This window comes from Bos mutus, chromosome 26 (genome assembly GCF_027580195.1).
Source record: "Bos mutus isolate GX-2022 chromosome 26, NWIPB_WYAK_1.1, whole genome shotgun sequence".
Taxonomy (NCBI): Eukaryota; Metazoa; Chordata; class Mammalia; order Artiodactyla; family Bovidae; genus Bos; species Bos mutus.
In genome coordinates this window covers 6,775,562-6,792,771 of record NC_091642.1, presented here as the reverse complement: position 1 = coordinate 6,792,771, position 17,210 = coordinate 6,775,562, and the positions used below count along the sequence as shown (strand labels likewise).

The 17,210-nt window shown below is 43.8% G+C and overlaps 1 protein-coding gene across 4 annotated transcripts in view; it reads left to right on the top strand.

The window, feature by feature from the left end:
- The window catches only part of EDRF1 (erythroid differentiation regulatory factor 1), a 33,785-nt gene extending 20,148 nt beyond the window's left edge, over positions 1-13,637 (top strand). For 2 of the 4 annotated variants that reach the window (XM_014480493.2, XM_005902863.3), the window contains 8 exons: positions 927-1,145; positions 3,376-3,599; positions 5,158-5,316; positions 5,492-5,641; positions 8,420-8,573; positions 10,059-10,174; positions 12,226-12,377; positions 12,772-13,637. In XM_014480493.2, coding sequence (XP_014335979.2) covers positions 927-1,145; positions 3,376-3,599; positions 5,158-5,316; positions 5,492-5,641; positions 8,420-8,573; positions 10,059-10,174; positions 12,226-12,377; positions 12,772-12,940 — 1,343 coding nt within the window. In that variant the 3' untranslated portion in view covers positions 12,941-13,637. Of the gene's footprint in view, positions 1-926; positions 1,146-3,375; positions 3,600-5,157; positions 5,317-5,491; positions 5,642-8,419; positions 8,663-10,058; positions 10,175-12,225; positions 12,378-12,771 lie in introns of those variants that run through there. The other 2 variants (XM_070363316.1, XR_011462729.1) reach the window with 2 other exon arrangements.
- Positions 13,638-17,210: the final 3,573 nt, after the last annotated feature.

The window sequence follows — 17,210 nt, the reverse complement described above, 5'->3', positions numbered from 1 at the left end:
TGTTTATTATGCTCTTGAGTTGTTTATATCACTTGATACCCACATCCCAAAGTTTTGGACTGTTAACATCTAGAGAGTACACAGAGGGAGGAAATGTATAATTTTCCTTGGGGATTTCTTCCCTTCCTCCCTCTTTCTTCCCTTCCTCCCTGTCCGAATTTCTCAGATGACCGTTTTATTTTAATAGATGTGGTGAGAAAATCCGTAGTTTGTTTTTGGAGCTCCCATCATGTTAGTTTCACTTAAGGTGCCTCTTTGTAAGAGTGATGTGCTCCCTGAAAGTTAGCAGCAGGGGTACTGCCCTTTTTTCTTCTGAGTTTTTGGGCCCAGCCCCTGAGTTTACTCCAGTCTCCACTAGATGGCAGGTTTAAGTCTTTAGAGCTTATCAGTTAGCTTCTTCTGCGACTTAAACTTGCTATCAATATAACGAGGCTTCCCCTGTAGCTAAATTGGTAAAGAATCTGCTTGCAGTGCAGAAGGCCCAGGTTTGATCCCTGGGGTGAGAAGATCCTCTGGAGAAGGAAATGTACATAACTAGCCTCTGGTAGCAGTCAGAAATTTATTTCAAGAACGGTTTTCAGTAATTAAAAAGAAAAAAATGGTTTACTCTGTATCAGTGGACAACTTTAGGTCTGTACCAATAAGCAGTACATCCGGTAAAATCTGGGTCTTGGGAATTGTTTGATATTTTTAGGCAGGAAAGTACTTCTCTTAATCAGATGTTAATGTTTCAAGAAAATGCAGTTGTTTAAATAAATTCAGAGACCTTCTGAAATTTAAAAGTTTAGTGGTATTAATTGAATTTTAATATGTTTATACTATATTGCATCTATTTTATCTTTTGTCTTAAAAGTATTAGATTACTTAGATGCTAAGGAAGAAGGGTTCGTATGACTTGTGGTAATGTTTCCTCTTTTTCTTTTAAGGATTTGCATGGGCCACTGATTTGTCTACAGACTTAGAAAGTCAACTTTCAGTTAGTTGTAAATGTTATGAGGCTGCTAATGAAATCTTGCAGTTTAGTGACTTAAAAAGTCAAAATCCAGAACACTATGTACAAGTACTGAAGAGAATGGGTAACATTAGAAATGAAATCGGTGTCTTTTACATGAATCAGGCTGCTGCGTTGCAGAGTGAGAGACTAGGTGAGTATCTTTCTGGAGTCCTCTCTTTATCACCTATTCTGTTAGTAAATCATGCTGATTTTTACATAGTTAAGCCAAGAACTGTGGCATTTGGTTTAATGTCATAAAGGGATGCACTGTTTATCTTTTATTATTAAATCCTGAAGAAATCGAAGTAGGAAGAGACATTATTTTCCCTTGGGAGTTATCATTTCAGTGTCTTCTGTCCTCCACCAGATCAGTTCAGAAGTGAGTTGGACAGTCAGCCATGTGGTAGGCTTTGTTCTGGATATAAAATCAGCTAAGACTTAGTTTTCCGAGTTGGGAAGCCAGATATGAATACAGATCTCTGAAAAATGCTGTAAGTACCAGTGCAGTACAGTAGAGGAGTGGGGAAAGAAGATGTTTCCTCGAGTTGCGTGTTTTTGGAAGGCTTGTGGGAAGAAGGTATAGTTTGGGCAGATTGCACGTGACACGTAGGGCATCAGCAGGCAGACGTGGGTAAGGTGGGATGTCCTGACCAGAGTAGGCAGGAGGGAAGAGCCAGAGATACCGTGTCAGGGGGTGTTGGGAGTAGCAACGAGTGGTCTTCAGTGATTCAGGCAGAGGGTGTTGGAGTCCTCTGGACCCATGTTGAGTGTGAGAGGCCAGTGGACATGTGAGTGAATGGTCTGGTCTAGTAGTCAGAAATGTGTGGGGTAGCAAGAGCTCTTTGGGTTAGCGAGACTTAGGCTGGGAACCATTCACATCAGGGTGATAGTTGAACCCATGGGAATGGGTGAAATTGTAGAGGCTGTACACACAGCATGAGAAACAAAAAGGGCTGAGGGAGAGAACTGGGGACCGTGCATGAGCTGAATAAGTAAGTTACTGTATGCCTGTGCCCTGTGAGCGGTGCTTGGTGCTAGGGTACAAGAGGTCATTGCTAGTGGGAGGACCTGAGCTTTTTTCTTGTTGTTACTTATACATATATAGCATATTTTTTTAAATTGAGATATAAGAACATGTGCTTTTAAGGTGCCTCTGGAGGAGGAAGTCAGTAAAGGCATATGAAAAGTGGTAGTCAGAAAGGAGAATTCGAGAAGATGCAGATTGTGCCTCTTAAAATTCAAGGGACCATGTCTCTAGAATCTTTATAAAATGGTGCTTTGCTCAGATGTTCTTATTTGCTTGCTTTAATATCAGCTTATTAATAGAGAAGAGGATTCAGAATATTGTTTTAGCGTGCTTGGCTGCCATAACAAAATAGCACAGACTAACCTACTGTATAGCATAGGGATATAGTAGGGAACTCTGCTCAGTGTTATGTGGCAGCCTGGGTGGAAGGGGAGTTTGGGGGAGAATGGATACATGTGTATGTATGGCTGAGTCCCTTTGCTGTCAACCTAAAACTATCACAGCATTGTTAATCAGCTGTACTCCAATACAAAATAAAGAGTTAAAAAAAAAATTTCAATGGACTAGATGGTTTCACAAAGAAGTTGATGTCTCACAGTCTGGAGCTAAAAGTCCAAGGCTGGATTTCTCTGAGACTTCTCCCGTTGGCTTGCAGGTGGCCCCCTTCTTGCTGTTTTCTCACCTGGCCTTCTGTCTGTGCACATTGCTGGCGTCTGTCTCTTTTATGAGGACAGTCACTTTGGATCAGAGTCCCACCTTATGGACCTCCCGGGTGGCTGGGTGCTAAAGAACCCACCTGCCAATGCAGGAGACACGAGTTTAGTCCCTGGGATGGGAAGATTCCCTGGAGTATGAAATGGCAATCCACTCTAGTGTTCTTGCCTGAGAAATCCCATGGACAGAGTAGCCTGGTGGTCTGCAGTCCACAGGGCCGCAAAGAGGAGGGCACAACTTAGAAACCGAACAGCAACAACAGATGGCCTTAAAGGAATTGCGTTTGTGTTTAGGACCTCAGCATAAGTCTGGGGGTGGGGAACACAGGTGTGAAGAGAATGTAACAGGTGTGAAGAGAATGTAACAACAGGTATGACAAGAATATAACAGGTGTGAAGAGAATATAACAGCTGTGATGAGAATATAACAGGTGTGATAAGAATATAACAGGTGTGATGAGAACATAACAGGTGTGAAGAGAATACAACAGCTGTGATGAGAATAGTGCGCTGCAGCTGACCCAGGCGGCTGGTGCTACCCTGGACAGCCTGTCACTGCCGCGCTCCTCTCATCGAGACACACTGGTGGGCTTATGCTGATACCTGCTTACGCAATTGTTTTCTTTCTTTTTTTGGCAAAGTGAGCAAAACTGTGTCCACTGCAGAGCAACAGTTGTGGAAAAAAAGCTTTTCTTGTTTTGAAAAGGGAATTCACAACTTTGAGTCAATCGACGACGCCACAAATGCGGCCCTTTTATTATGTAACACGGGGCGACTCATGCGGATTTGTGCACAGGCGCACTGTGGCGCAGGTGATGAATTTAAACGCGAATTTTCACCGGAAGAAGGCTTGTATTACAATAAGGTAACACTCTTGTATATTGGGCTTCATCTGTTCACACTTTTCATTTGCACTTTGCTGTAGCTCCACTAAAAGGTTATAAAACTAAAATAGTTAACTGTGGTGATGGCACAGGATGAGACATCAGCAACTGGCCTAATACTAAGGATTCAGTAGTGAAGACGACAGGTTGAATTGATAGGGAAAACACAGTCGTTCAGTAAATTGCATTGGTGTAACCAGATTAAAGCCACCCCAGTCTGCGTGGTGCAGTGGTAAAGAATCTGCCTGCCAGTGAGGAGACACAGGAGGTATGGGTCCAGTCCCTAGGTTGGGAAGATCCCCTGGAGAAGGAAAAGGCAACCCACTCCAGTATCCTTGCCTGGAGACTCCCATGGACAGAGAAACCTGGTTGACTACAGTCCATGGGGTCGCAAAGAGTTGGACACGACTCAGCGACTGAACGACAACTACCACCAGAGCAAATGTCAAATGGATGAAAGATCGACATGGAGAAGTGAAACTGTAGAAATCTCAAAGGAAAACACAGGTAGATATTTAATCTGATGAGATGGGACTTTGCCTTCATAACACTGTGAGCAAAAATCGCAAAGCAAAAATCCATCCAAAGATGGATGTTCATATGCATAAAAATTGTTTTTTTAAATGCACAACAGAAAGCATAGTTGCAGAGTGGTCCAAATCTAGGGAAAATAAAGCACACGACAGCTCAGAGGTTAATAAGCCCTTAAGGCAAAAAGAACAACTAAGAATCATTGAAAATAAGCTGCCCCAGTAGCAGAAAGAACAAATAACCTTGAGCAAAAAAACTGGTTCATATGTAAGAACAATTTCAAAGTTTTATGAAATTTTTAAACTGAGTTTCTTTTATCAAATTGTAAAATTTTTTGGCAAATGGTGCTATCTAGTATTGGAGGAGGTATAAGAACTCAAGAACACGCATTTAGTCAAGAACTTTGAATCTGTTTAAATTATATTTAGTGAGTAATGTTCATTGCATATTGAGCTTTAAAACAAAGTGATCTTATTTTTCTTAAGTTTATATATTCATAGAAAAAGTGGATAAGTACACACCAGAAATGTAGAAATTATTGGTGGGTGATGGAATTCAGTGAGATTTTGTTTGGCTGAATACAATGACCGTGCATTTCAGCATTGTGATGGAGGTGGGGAGGATTGCTGCTTTATACAGTCAAACCCAGCAAATTGTTCTATCTGTAGACTTGTCAAAAAATATTTTATCTAGTTTGCTAGTTATATAAGCTATAATTTTCATTTAGAAAGGAGGAAAAAAAATGAAGGAAGGAATGCATCCTCATGGTTCACACAAGTCGTAAAACAGCTTGGCTGATGACAGACTAGAGGAAAGGTGGGCGGCCTGCAGCCCACTTGAAATTACTTCCGTCCCTGAAAAGCGTCATTGATGTACTTTTCTCCCTTTCTTTGTGACACTGTCCTGTGAATTCTCTCAAGTGAAGTTGCTTTGGGGTGACTGTGAGGCGTGTTTTAGTTTAAGTCACGTCTTGAGCCGAGTCACAGCGGCCCTCTGTGCTCCCTACAGGCTGTTGATTACTACCTGAAAGCTCTAAGGTCCTTGGGAACACGGGACATACACCCAGCCGTCTGGGACTCGGTGAATTGGGAACTGTCCACTACTTATTTTACGATGGCAACTCTACAGCAAGATTATGCTCCATTATCTAGAAAAGCTCAAGAGCAGGTAATAATATTTGCTGGATTATGTAGAAGTATTAACTTTATATATTCCTTTGTGTAACAGATACATAGCATCTGTTACAGTCTTTTCCTTGACGAGCAGTATTTGTTTTTAAAATTCTTATATAAGATTATGAGATGGTCATTATTTTCCCTTTCCCTTAAAAAAAAATACACAGATTGAAAAAGAAGTCAGCGAGGCGATGATGAAGTCCCTGAAATACTGCGACGTGGACTCGGTGTCTGCCCGACAGCCCCTCTGTCAGTACCGAGCTGCAACCATCCATCACAGGTTGGCGTCCATGTACCACAGCTGCCTGCGGAACCAGGTATTGCCATTCCGATTCCAGTCCAGTTAGAAGTGTTGCTTTTCTTACATTTCTGTATAGATTTTAAATGCCATCTGTTCTTGTAGCCATTTCAGAAAAGCTTGGAGGGTAGGTATTTCCCCTCCCCCCATGTTGCATATTTTTTCCATTACAATGGATTAGGCCTTAGTTTGCAAAATTAGATATTTACTGAGTGTATTATTTTAGTCTCTTTTTTTTTTTCATGTAATTACTCTTTATAGAAATGGTTCTATGCCAATTTTAAAGTATCCATCACCCAGTTTTAAAAAATTTTACTGTGACATAGAGCATGCATATCAAAGGACACGGGATACATGTGAAGCATTTGTACAGTTTAAGGAATAACAAAGGAAAGCCCTGCGTACCTCACTTTGCGGTTAAGGAGGGAAGGTCCTTCAGGTGCACTCTGTGTGCCCCTCCCCCTGCTGAGTCTCTCTCAGTACCCGTCCAGATTAACTTCTGTCCCAGATTTTCTATTATGTCCCTACCTTTTCTGTTTTATCACTTAAGCAGTATGTTTATATTTTATCTGGTTTTGAACTTTATAGAACAAACCATACTGTATATATTCTTCTGTGACTTACTGCTGTTTAGTTAACATCACATTTTGGAGATTCTTCCAGGTGGATGCATAACTGTTCATTTACTTGGCCTCAGTTCAGTTTAGTCGCTCAGTCGTGTCCAACTCTTTGCGACCCCATGAATCGAAGCACGCCAGGCCTCCCTGTCCATCACCAACTCCCGGAGTTCACTCAAACTCATGTCCATCGAGTCGGTGATGCTGTCCAGCCATCTCATCCTCTGTCCTCCCCTCTTCCTCCTGCCCCTAATCCCTCCCAGCATCAGAGTCTTTTCCAATGAGTCAACTCTTCGCATGAGGTGGCCAAAGTACTGGAGTTTCAACTTTAGCATCAGTCCTTCCAAAGAACACCCAGGACTGGTCTCCTTTAGAATGGACTGGTTGGATCTCCTTGCAGTCCAAGGGACTCTCAGGAGTCTTCTCCAACACCACAGTTCAAAAGCATCAATTCTTCGGCGCTCAGCTTTCTTCACAGTCCAACTCTCACATCCATACATGACCACAGGAAAAACCATAGCCTTGACTAGATGGACCTTTGTTGGCAAAGTAATGTCTCTGCTTTTCAATATGCTGTCTAAGTTGGTCATAACTTTTCTTCCAAGGAGTAAGAGTCTTTTAATTTCATGGCTGCAGTCACCATCTGCAGTGTTTTTGGAGCCCCCAAAAATAAAGTCTGACACTGTTTCCCCATCTATTTCCCATGAAGTGATGGGAACAGATGCCATGGTCTTCATTTTCTGAATGTTAAGCTTTAAGCCAACTTTTTCACTTTCTTCTTTCACTTCACATCAAGAGGCTTTTTAGTTCCTCTTCACTTTCTGCCATAAGGGTGGTGTCATCTTTGATATTTCTCCTGGCAATCTTGATTCCAGCTTGTGCTTCTTCCAGCCCAGCGTATCTCATGATGTACTCTGCATATAAGTTAAATAAGCAGGGTGACAATATATAGCCTTGATGTACTCCTTTTCCTATTTGGAACCAGTCTGTTGTCCCATGTCCAGTTCTAACTGTTGCTTCCTGATGTGCATACAGGTTTCTCAAGAGGCCGATCAGGTGGTCTGGTATTCCCATCTCTTTCAGAATTTTCCACAGTTTATTGTGATCCACACAGTCAAAGGCTTTGGCATAGTCAATAAAGCAGAAATAGATGTTTTTCTGGAACGCTCTTGCTTTTTCCATGATCCAGCGGATGTTGGCAGTTCGATCTCTGGTTCTTCTGCCTTTTCTAAAACCAGCTTGAACATCTAGGATTCATTAAATGAGTATATCAGTTTATTTATCCATTCTGTGATATCTGAGCTTTGGGGTTGTTCTCGTTTGAGGCTGAAAAGTGAAAGTGAAGTTGCTCAGTCTTGTCTGACTCTTTGCAACCCCGTGGACTGTAGCCCACCAGGCTCCTCCGTCCATGGGATTCTCCAGGCAAGAGTACTGGAGTGGGTTGCCATTAGGGGATCTTCCTGACCCAGGGATTGAACCCAGGTCTCCTGCATCGCAGGCAGACACTTTAACCTCTGAGCCACCAGGGGGCTAATTAGAAACAATACTATGAACAGTCTTGTACATGAATCCTGATGCTCAAACCCATGTATTTCTGAGAATAATCTGAGGCCTGAGGTCTAGGTGCCTTCCTTCAGAGAGGGTGACTTGCTTCTGCCAGGAGTCTTGTGCCTATATAGTTTCTCAGGGATTGTTTTTTAATGGTTTTGTTTTGTTTTCCCTTCCTTAGCACCAAGGCAGCTTACCTTGCAGTCCCTTGGGTGTGGGTTTGCTTCTGGGTTGCCTTTATCCTGAGAATATTGTCCTTTGAGGCCCAGCTTAACCTGGAGAGGGTTTTTCTCACCACTCTGAGCTGGCCCTAGACTCTTTCACTTGCCTCAGGGGGGCCCCAACCTAAACTTACATTTGTCCAGATGGCCTAATATCCTCACGGCAGATGCCAGCATGAGAGGGTTCCGGGCAGCTCCCTGGCGCTGGGACAGCTGGACACCTGCACACAGAAGGTTGGAGCTGGCCTTCCTCCTCACGTGACACAAAGACCGATGAAACAGAGATGCAGATTTGAGAGCTAGAGCCCTGGGACTGAACAAAACGCTGAAAAGCATGTAGTTATCCAGAGATTTGGTGACGTAGTTGCTGTGAAGCCCAAGCCTTAGGATTTATTTTATTTTTGGTTCTAGGTTGGTGATGAGCAGCTTAGGAAGCAGCACCGGGTGCTGGCAGACCTTCATTACAGCAAAGCTGGAAAGCTTTTTCAGCTTCTGAAAGACGCTCCGTGTGAACTCCTTAGAGTACAGTTAGAAAGAGTAGCCTTTGCAGAATTTCAGATGACCAGTAAGTCTTCTTTATTTCTCAGATTTGTATGCATTGGCTTAGTGTTGGATTGTCTTAGAGTGAGGCAGACCTGTGGATCACTCTTCGATGTAAGTAATGCTGTCTTCTTTTGAATTTGCCCATCGTTAATGTCTTTGGGTAGGGACGTTTTTTGAAATGCTTTTTAAAACATAAATGTGTTAGATTATGTTTAATGACTAGAAACACTGGAATACAGCCCAGGGTTCCTTATTTGAAAAAAAAAAAAATTGTGACAAGTTACTTTAGACAAAGATTTTAATCATCATGAACAAGGTGGGAGTGGATATGTGGTGGTGGAGGTGTGGTGGCCTCACGGAATCCGTCTGCACGGTAACCACAGAGCCTGACAAGGTGAAGCTGAGGCGGGAGGGCAGGGAGGGGTCAAGGGAAACCTTTTATTCTGTCATTTTCCTCAGCTTGGAGTGGTCTGGCTCTCCACCACCGAGTGTTTTTTTCTAAACTCACTTCTCTACCTTGTTCAGCTGTGCCCTTTCTGCAGAATTATCTTGCGAGAAGTATCTCTTGTCTGGTAAAGAAACAAACATTTATTTGAAGTACAGCAATTCTACTGGTTTCAGTTATTTTCTTCTATAAAATTAAAATGAATTTAATGTGTACCTGTTTATACAGTGTCTCTGGAAGGATGGACACGAAACTGATGGCACTGTCTCTTCTGGGGAGAAGGCAGGGTGGCCGGCAGGGCGGCCCACTTGAACGTTACACATTTTGAAAATGTATTACCTACTCAAAACAGTTTTTAGGAATGCCTTTTACTAGGGGGACTTCCCGGGCAGTCCAGTGGATAAGACTTCACCTTCCAATGCCCGTGTAGAGGTGCAGATTCAGTCCCTGGTCGGGGAGTTAAGATTGCACATGCCTTACACCAAAGAAAGCAAAACGTAAAACAAGCCATATTGTAACGAATTCAATAAAGACTTTAAAAACGGTCCACATCAAAAAGACCTTAAAAAAAAAAAAGGAAGAAATACCTTTTACTAAAAGCATCTTTTTAAATTTTTGGCAGCATACGCATAGTTGAATGTCAAGTAGCTCTTTCTGGGGGTGATCTAGGGCAGTCTTCTTTTCTAGTTTGCATCTTTGAATTTTCCATGTTGGAATTCCTTAGAATGAGCAGGATTCATTTTTATTTTTTTAAAAAAGTAGATACTAGGAACAAATTTGCTATGATGATAAGTATGGTTAATTCCTTTTTAAAAAAATGTTTACTACTCTTGAGTATGAAGCCAGATAGTGAGGCAAGAAAACAATGATTGTTTATTGCTTTCTCTAGTTCTACTGTTTTTCTCTAGGGATAATTACTAAACAGAAGTTGGATTTAGAAGATTTCTTGGCATTTTCATGAGCTACTACCTTCACAGTGTTTGAAAATCAGAATTTTCATTAACACATTGGATGAGTTTCTCTATGTTTAAAGGAACGATCATTTTGTGTTTGCCACTCTAGGTCAGAATAGCAATGTTGGGAAATTAAAAACGCTGTCTGGGGCCCTTGATATAATGGTGAGAACTAAGCATGCGTTCCAGCTTATCAGAAAGGAGCTTGTGGAGGAATTTGAACAGGTAAATGGAAAAAAAGGTTTATCAGTTTTTTATGTGTCTTAAAGTAAATGCTACATGGTGAGTATGTACAGTGGGCATATGCGTGCATGTGTGTGTATAGTGTATATGTATCAGTTCAGTCGCTTAGTCGTGTCCAACTCTTTGCGACCCCATGAACTGCAGCACGCCAGGCCTTCCTGTCCATCACCAACTCCCGGAGTCCACCCAAACCCATGTCCAGCGAGTGGGTGATGCCATCCAACCATCCCATCCCCTGTCATCCCCCTCTCCTCCTGCCCTCAATCCCTCCCAGCATCAGGGTCTCCCCAAATGAGCCAGCTCTTCGCACCAGGTGGCCAAAGCACTGGAGCTTCAGCCCCAACAACAGTCCCTCCAGTGAACACCCAGGACCGATCTCCTGTAGGATGGACCGGTTGGATCTCCCTGCAGTCTAAGGGACCCCCAAGAGTCCTCTCCAACTCCACAGCTCAAAAGCATCAACCCTTCTGCGCTCAGCCCTCTCTACAGTCCAACTCTCACATCCACACACGACCACTGGAAAAACCATAGCCCTGACTAGATGGACCCCTGCCGGCAAAGCACTGTCTCTGCTTTTCAATATGCTCTATAGGTTGGCCACAACTTTCCTTCCAAGGAGCAAGCGTGTCCTAATTTCATGGCTGCAATCACCATCCGCAGTGACCCTGGAGCCCAGAAAAACAGCCACTCTGTCCACTGTTTCCCCATCCACCTGCCACGAAGCAATGGGATTAGATGCCATGATCCCAGCTTTCTGAATGTTGAGCTTCAAGCCAACTTTTCCACTCTCCTGTCTCACTTCCATCAAGAGACTCCTCAGTTCTTCACTTTCTGCCATAAGGGTGGTGTCATCTGTATATCTGAGGTCATTAATATTTCTCCCAGCAATCTTGATTCCAGCCTGTGCTTCCTCCAGCCCAGCACTTCTCATGATGTACTCTGCATATAAGTCAAATAAACAGTGTGACAATATACAGCCTTGACATACTTCTTTTCCTATTTGGAACCAGTCTGTTGTTCCATGTCCACTTCTAACTGTTGCTTCCTGACCTGCATACAGGTTTCTCAAGAGGCAGGTCAGGTGGTCTGGCATTCCCATCTCTTTCAAAATTTTCCACATGTATACAAATACATAAATACATATGCTTTGCGTGGGACTTCCCTGGTGGCTCAGATGGTAAAGAATCCACCTGCAATGCAGGAGACCTGGGTTTGATCTCTGGGTTGGGAAGATCCCCTGGAAAAGGGAATGGCAACCCACTCCAGTATTCTTGCCTGGGGAATTCCATGGACAGAGGAGCCTGGCAGGATACAGTCCATGGGGTCACACAGAGTTGGACACAGTGGAGCAACTAACACTTGCATAAAAACACATTAACAGTGATTTATTTTTTTGGTGGAATTATTAAGCATTTCTTTAACTTCCAAGTGTATGTTATATTTTAAAATTGTTTCTTTAAATAACCATATAGACCTTGGTTAATAATAAGACCCTGGGAATAAGGAGGAATAAAAGGTCTGTATCGATTTCCACTAAACTGCCTGCAGCTGAACGGTGAGTGGGCTTACGCCGGCTCCCTGGGGTGGCCTTTCAGTTTTCCCGGCATCCGTGTGTTCATGCTGCCTTCTCTGTGGCTGAAAGCTTCCCTGAGTTCCCATGGCGCCTCCATCCTGCGAACTTCCAGGTTCTGGTTCTCAAACCACACAGGGCCGGTTTCCATCTGTTCCTTGAGCATGTGGTGTTGGGAAGTCCGGAGGGCTTCGTTCAGGCTTAGTTTCTTCTACATAAGTGCCGTTTAGGCTTGAGACAGTTTTTTCACGTGGTTTGGTCTGTCTGAATGTTCTCATGGGAGGGAGGCAGAGAAGACCGAGACAAGGCGGCCAACAGGGCTGTCCCTGGACAAAAATCCTCTCGATTTGCTCTTTGTTTTTGGTTAAAACTTTTGCTGGATTATTCAGACTGGCTCCACCACTTCAGTATGAAGCAGTAACTGTGGGGTGACTGAGCTGAAATCACTTTTTGTTGTCTTTAGCCTAAGAGTGAAGAGACCCCTCCAGCCGCTGATTCTTCACCTAGTCTTAATCGAGAAGAAGTGACAAAACTGCTCAGTATATTTGAATCTCGCTTGTCATTCCTTCTCCTTCAGTCCATCAAGCTGCTATCTTCAACTAAGAAGAAAACAAGGTAAAGTAAATGACTCGTGGAAGTTTCTTTCCCCACACCTTACCCAGATACTCGTATGGCAGCCCAGCTTTCCCTCAGGAGAGTGTGGATTCCGTGAAGGCTGGGAATCCGGGTCTGTTTTGTTCATGACCAGGAGCAGTTTCTGGTACATGATAGACACTTGACTGTTTATGAAAAGAATAATCATTGGCTTTAATTGATGTTTTGAAATAAGTGTTTAAAAACAGGCCCATGAACAGTCGATTTGGGAAAGCAGGTATGAAGTTGGCATTAATAGGACCCCTGCTTCCATGAAAAGTGACGACAGGGCGTCGGTGTTTACTTTTGGGGTCTTTTACTGTTCTTGGTGGGCATCACTGTTTTCTTCATCTCTTGCTCTTTTTTTTTTACCCAGTAGTATCCTTGATGAAGACATAGTCCTTAAAACCAACAAGCAGGTTTACTCCCAGCTCCTGAGAGCCACTGCGAACAAAAACGCCTCTCTCTTGGAAAGAGTCGACCTCCTCATCCATCTGCTGGACCAGCTGGCTCGCGGCGGAGGCAGCAGCGCCGTCGTCCAGTGACTCCTGCCTGGGGCCGCATCCACAGAGATGCTGTCAGTGCCTTCTGCACTCGGGTCCTAGCGTTTCCATTCGGTGCTCCGTGTCATTAAATATGAGGGAAAAGACCCACTTCAAACAGGCACAGCGGTGGAAACACAGAGTTCTCATTTCCCATGACAAACAACCATGTGCAGAGTTCTCTGGCTTCTTCGTCGGAGGCACCAACATCACAGTCAGACTTCGAGCTCCTGCGTTCGTTTCTTTGAGAAGTACGTGGTACCTCAGTATTAATAGACTTGCTGTGAGGCAGTTAACACTTTTAAATATTTTTGAAGTATGTTAAGCTACGTGGGTTTAAGAGATAGTTATCTTGGAGAAATGTTGCTTTGGTGAAGGGAACTTCTATCCAAATGATTGCAGTGGTTCAGGTGGGTTAAAGAAACTTCTGGTGCATCCACAGTGTTTCCTTCTCAGTCGCACAGAAAAGCCTATCCTTTTCAAGCTAAAGTACAGGGTTTTTCCAAGACCAGCCATTGTGCGAGTCTGTCTTTAGTGCATGTTCTGAACAGATCTGCTTCTCTTTGACTTTGTGTGACAGTTGATCAAGGATAGGCACCTCCCCCCTTCCCCCACCCCCCTTTTTGTTTTTCATTTTAAACTTGAAACTGTGAATAAGGTTAAGAAAACTATTTTGAATAAATAAATTATTTATTTAAAATGTCTTTGCAGTTTTCCATTTCACATTCTTCACACTGAGTTTTGATTTGAACTGGTTTACTTAATACATTTTACAAAGTGACGATTAAAACATTAATAATAAGTAAAATTTCTGCGACCCCCTGAATTCTCACTAGAATATTATACTCATTACTTGCTGCTACGTAGCTCTTGTCCAGTTGCTTACAACACACTGTTTTTTCCACTGCCTGGAGTATGCAAGGCTGTCCTCGTCATGGTTAACTGACCTCGGCTTCGAGAGAGGACGTGATGCAGAAGTCAGGCATGTACTCCTTCCCGTGGGGCTGACAGTCTGCATTTATGTGCATGATGCCGAGAGCTTGCCCAGCCGCCTCTACTGGCCTGGCCCGAGGGCAGGAGGAAGTGCTGCTGCCAACAACCCCTCCCCCACCACCCTGAGCAGCATCTGCGAGTGAGTCTCACCATGCTGCCCCTCCGCTCACCAGCCACACCCCTCTGAAGAAATCCCAACTGGGCTAGAAAATTGTCTGGAATAAACTTGTGTTTAGGCCTTCCTGATAGCTCAGTTGGTAAAGAATCCGCCTTCAGTGCAGGAGACCCTGGATTGATTCCTGGGTCAGGAAGATCCACTGGAGAAGGGATAGGCTACCCACTCCAGGATTCTTGGGCTTCCTCTGTGGCTCAGCTGGTAGAAGAACCTGCCTGCAATGTAGGAGACCTGGGTTCAATCCCTGGGTTGGGAAGATCCCCTGGAGAAGGCAAAGGCTACCCACTCCAGTATTCTGGCCTGGAGGATTCCATGGACTGTAAAGGCCATGGGGTTGCAGTCAGAAACGACTGAGTGACTTTCAAGCTGAATTTTTACAGACTTTTTTCATACACTGAGACTTGCAGGTGTTTTCACTGGTGAGTTGACATCTGTCATAACTTGGTAGAATTATCACTTGCTGTTTTTCCACTTCCTTGTAATTATTGCAGTTGTATTTATTTTGGGCCGTGCTGGGCCTTCGTTGCTGCAGAGCATTTTCTCTAGTTTCTGTACTCGGGCTTCTCGTTGCAGTGGCTTCTCTTGTTGCAGAGCACAGGCTCTAGGGCTCCTGGGCTCTAGAGCACAGGCTTCATAGGGGCTTAGTTGGCCCGAGGCATGTGGAAAATTCCCAGCAGGGATTGAACCCATGTCTCCTGCATGGGCAGGCAGATTCTTAGCCCCTGGGTTACCAGGGAAGCTCCCTTGTAGTTACTTAGTTCAGTTTTTCAAAAATGAATTATTGAAGCATTGAAAATTTGGCCTAAATTGTAAAGCAGTTGTACAAAATCTACAACGTCTCGTATCAGGACAGCTGTCACTCTTGTCTCCCCTGGTGATAAGCACACACATGGAATAAGACTCTGTTAATTAACCCTGGACACATCCATTGATTATACCTAATTTGGGGGTTAATGAGTTCCCAGGTGGCACGGTGGTAAAGAACATACCTGCAGTGCAGGAGACTTAGGTTCAATCCTTGGGTCAAGAAGATCTCCTGGGGAAGAGAATGGCTACCCACTCCAGTATTGCCTGGGAAGTCCCATGGACAGAGGAGGGCTGGCGGGCTGTAGTCCATCAAGTCACAAAGAGTTGGACACAACTGAGTGACGAGCATACCCACGCACACAGAATCATTTCCGTGTCCTTGGGTTTCAGGGCGTGAGTGGCATCTCCCATGATTGGACCCATGGCCATGGCTGCCTTCTATCTCCCCATGAGATCAGGGCCAGTGTGGGTGGAGGGACAAGATGGAGAGTGTTGGGAATGTGGCTACAGAGCCCTAGACAAAGTGGAAGGCAGACGGATTCCTCAGCATGCTTTTCTTTAACCTTTAGTAAAATGACTTGTTGAATTATGTTTTCTACCTGAGAAATTGGATTTTCCAATCAAGTAATTTAACAGCTCACGTAATGCTTTTCCCATTGAGTTTTAAGGAGCCATATTTGTTTCGGTTAGTAAAAATCTGGTTTGTTTTCTTTGTAAAATAAATCAGACTTACTCTCCTAGAAACTCTCTGTCTCTCCATTTGCCTGTTTTTCCCCTTACGAGTTCAGGTTGGAGGGGTCGACGTCACAAACGTCAAGCCACTGCTCTGAGACAGAAGTAAGCCATCTGAAGGGAGTCAGGAATCTGTTGTCTGTCCTCAACTTTTCAGTAAGTGTTGCTTTCGAGGAAGAAGACCGGTGAGTCTTGCAGGAGTAGTCCACTGAATCTAGATGAATAGCATGGTTTTGTGGCTCTATTCCTGGGGAAAACCTCAGTAATCTTCACTGGATAAGGATCAGGGACACGATTTCTATTCACATCAATGCAAACACCTGCAAAGAAAGTTAAGGCTGACTTTTCTGGAAGTCATTGGATTTTAGGTTAATTTATAGTAGTGAGTAAGCAAACCTGGGGCTGCACCAAATTTGGGGGCTTGAAGTTGTTAACAGTTTTCCATATGATGGGATCATCTGCCATGGCTGTATATATAAATGTGCTCAGTCACCAAGTCGTGTCCGACTCTTTGTGACCCCATGGACTGGAGCCCGCCAGCTCCTCTGTCCATGGGATTTCCCAGGCAAAGAACACTGGAGTGGGTTGCCATTTCCTCCTGCAGGGAATCTTCCTGACCCAAGGATCAAACCCATGTCTCTAATGTCTCCTTCATGGCAGGCAGATTCTTTACCACTGCGCCACCTGGGAAGCTGGCCATATATATAGATCTACAGTAATTGAGGACAGCTTCTAATTGAGAAATTGGTCATCTGACAAATTCCACTCAAGGGCAACAGAAAACACCAGACTGGAAAGTCGATTATGAAGAACCCTTTGAAGAGGTAAATGAACTGCTTTCTTTGGTCATAAAAGGCAATGTCCAGGGATTTGGGATGTGAGGGAATCCTTCTGAAATCAGTAACGGAGTAGCTTCTCCCTCGTTCATCTTCTGAGTGGGCCTGATCCTCATCACTGTCGTATCTCCAGTGTTGGTTTTCTGAGAGCCAAACAGGTTTTAATGTGGTTTATTACTGTTAAGTGACAGGAAAACAACAGAGACAGCTTTCAGTATGGCTCCCAGTCAACCATGATGCTCTGCCATGATTCCAAGAGAAAGCAGGACTTGCAGCACCTGGCTGAGTGAAGCCTCTGCTCACGTGAATGGTCCCACAGGTCTTGAATCACCTCTAGATTTGACCCCAGGAATCAATTCTATTGTATGTCCTCGCTGCAGTTCGAGTGTGATTGGCTCCAAGCCCATGAGGGCTCATCAAAAGCAAAAACAACAAAAAGCATGCAGTCTTTTTCACATAAGCATCTTACTTTTCTTCTCCTTCCTTTGTAGTCTAAAGATTTTTCTTTTGTATGTTAGGAGCCCATGGGTTGTCACAAATCATTTTCCTATCCTGATCAATATAACCTCTCTTTTTAAAGAAAAAAAAAATCATGCTTATGATTGGATTCTTCTTTAATCCAGAGTTTTAGAATCACCTGGATCCACCACTAGCCCCATTTTTACAAATGAGGAAACTGGAATAGAGTTGAGGCAATTCACCCTGATTCAGACAGCCTAGGTTGAACAAG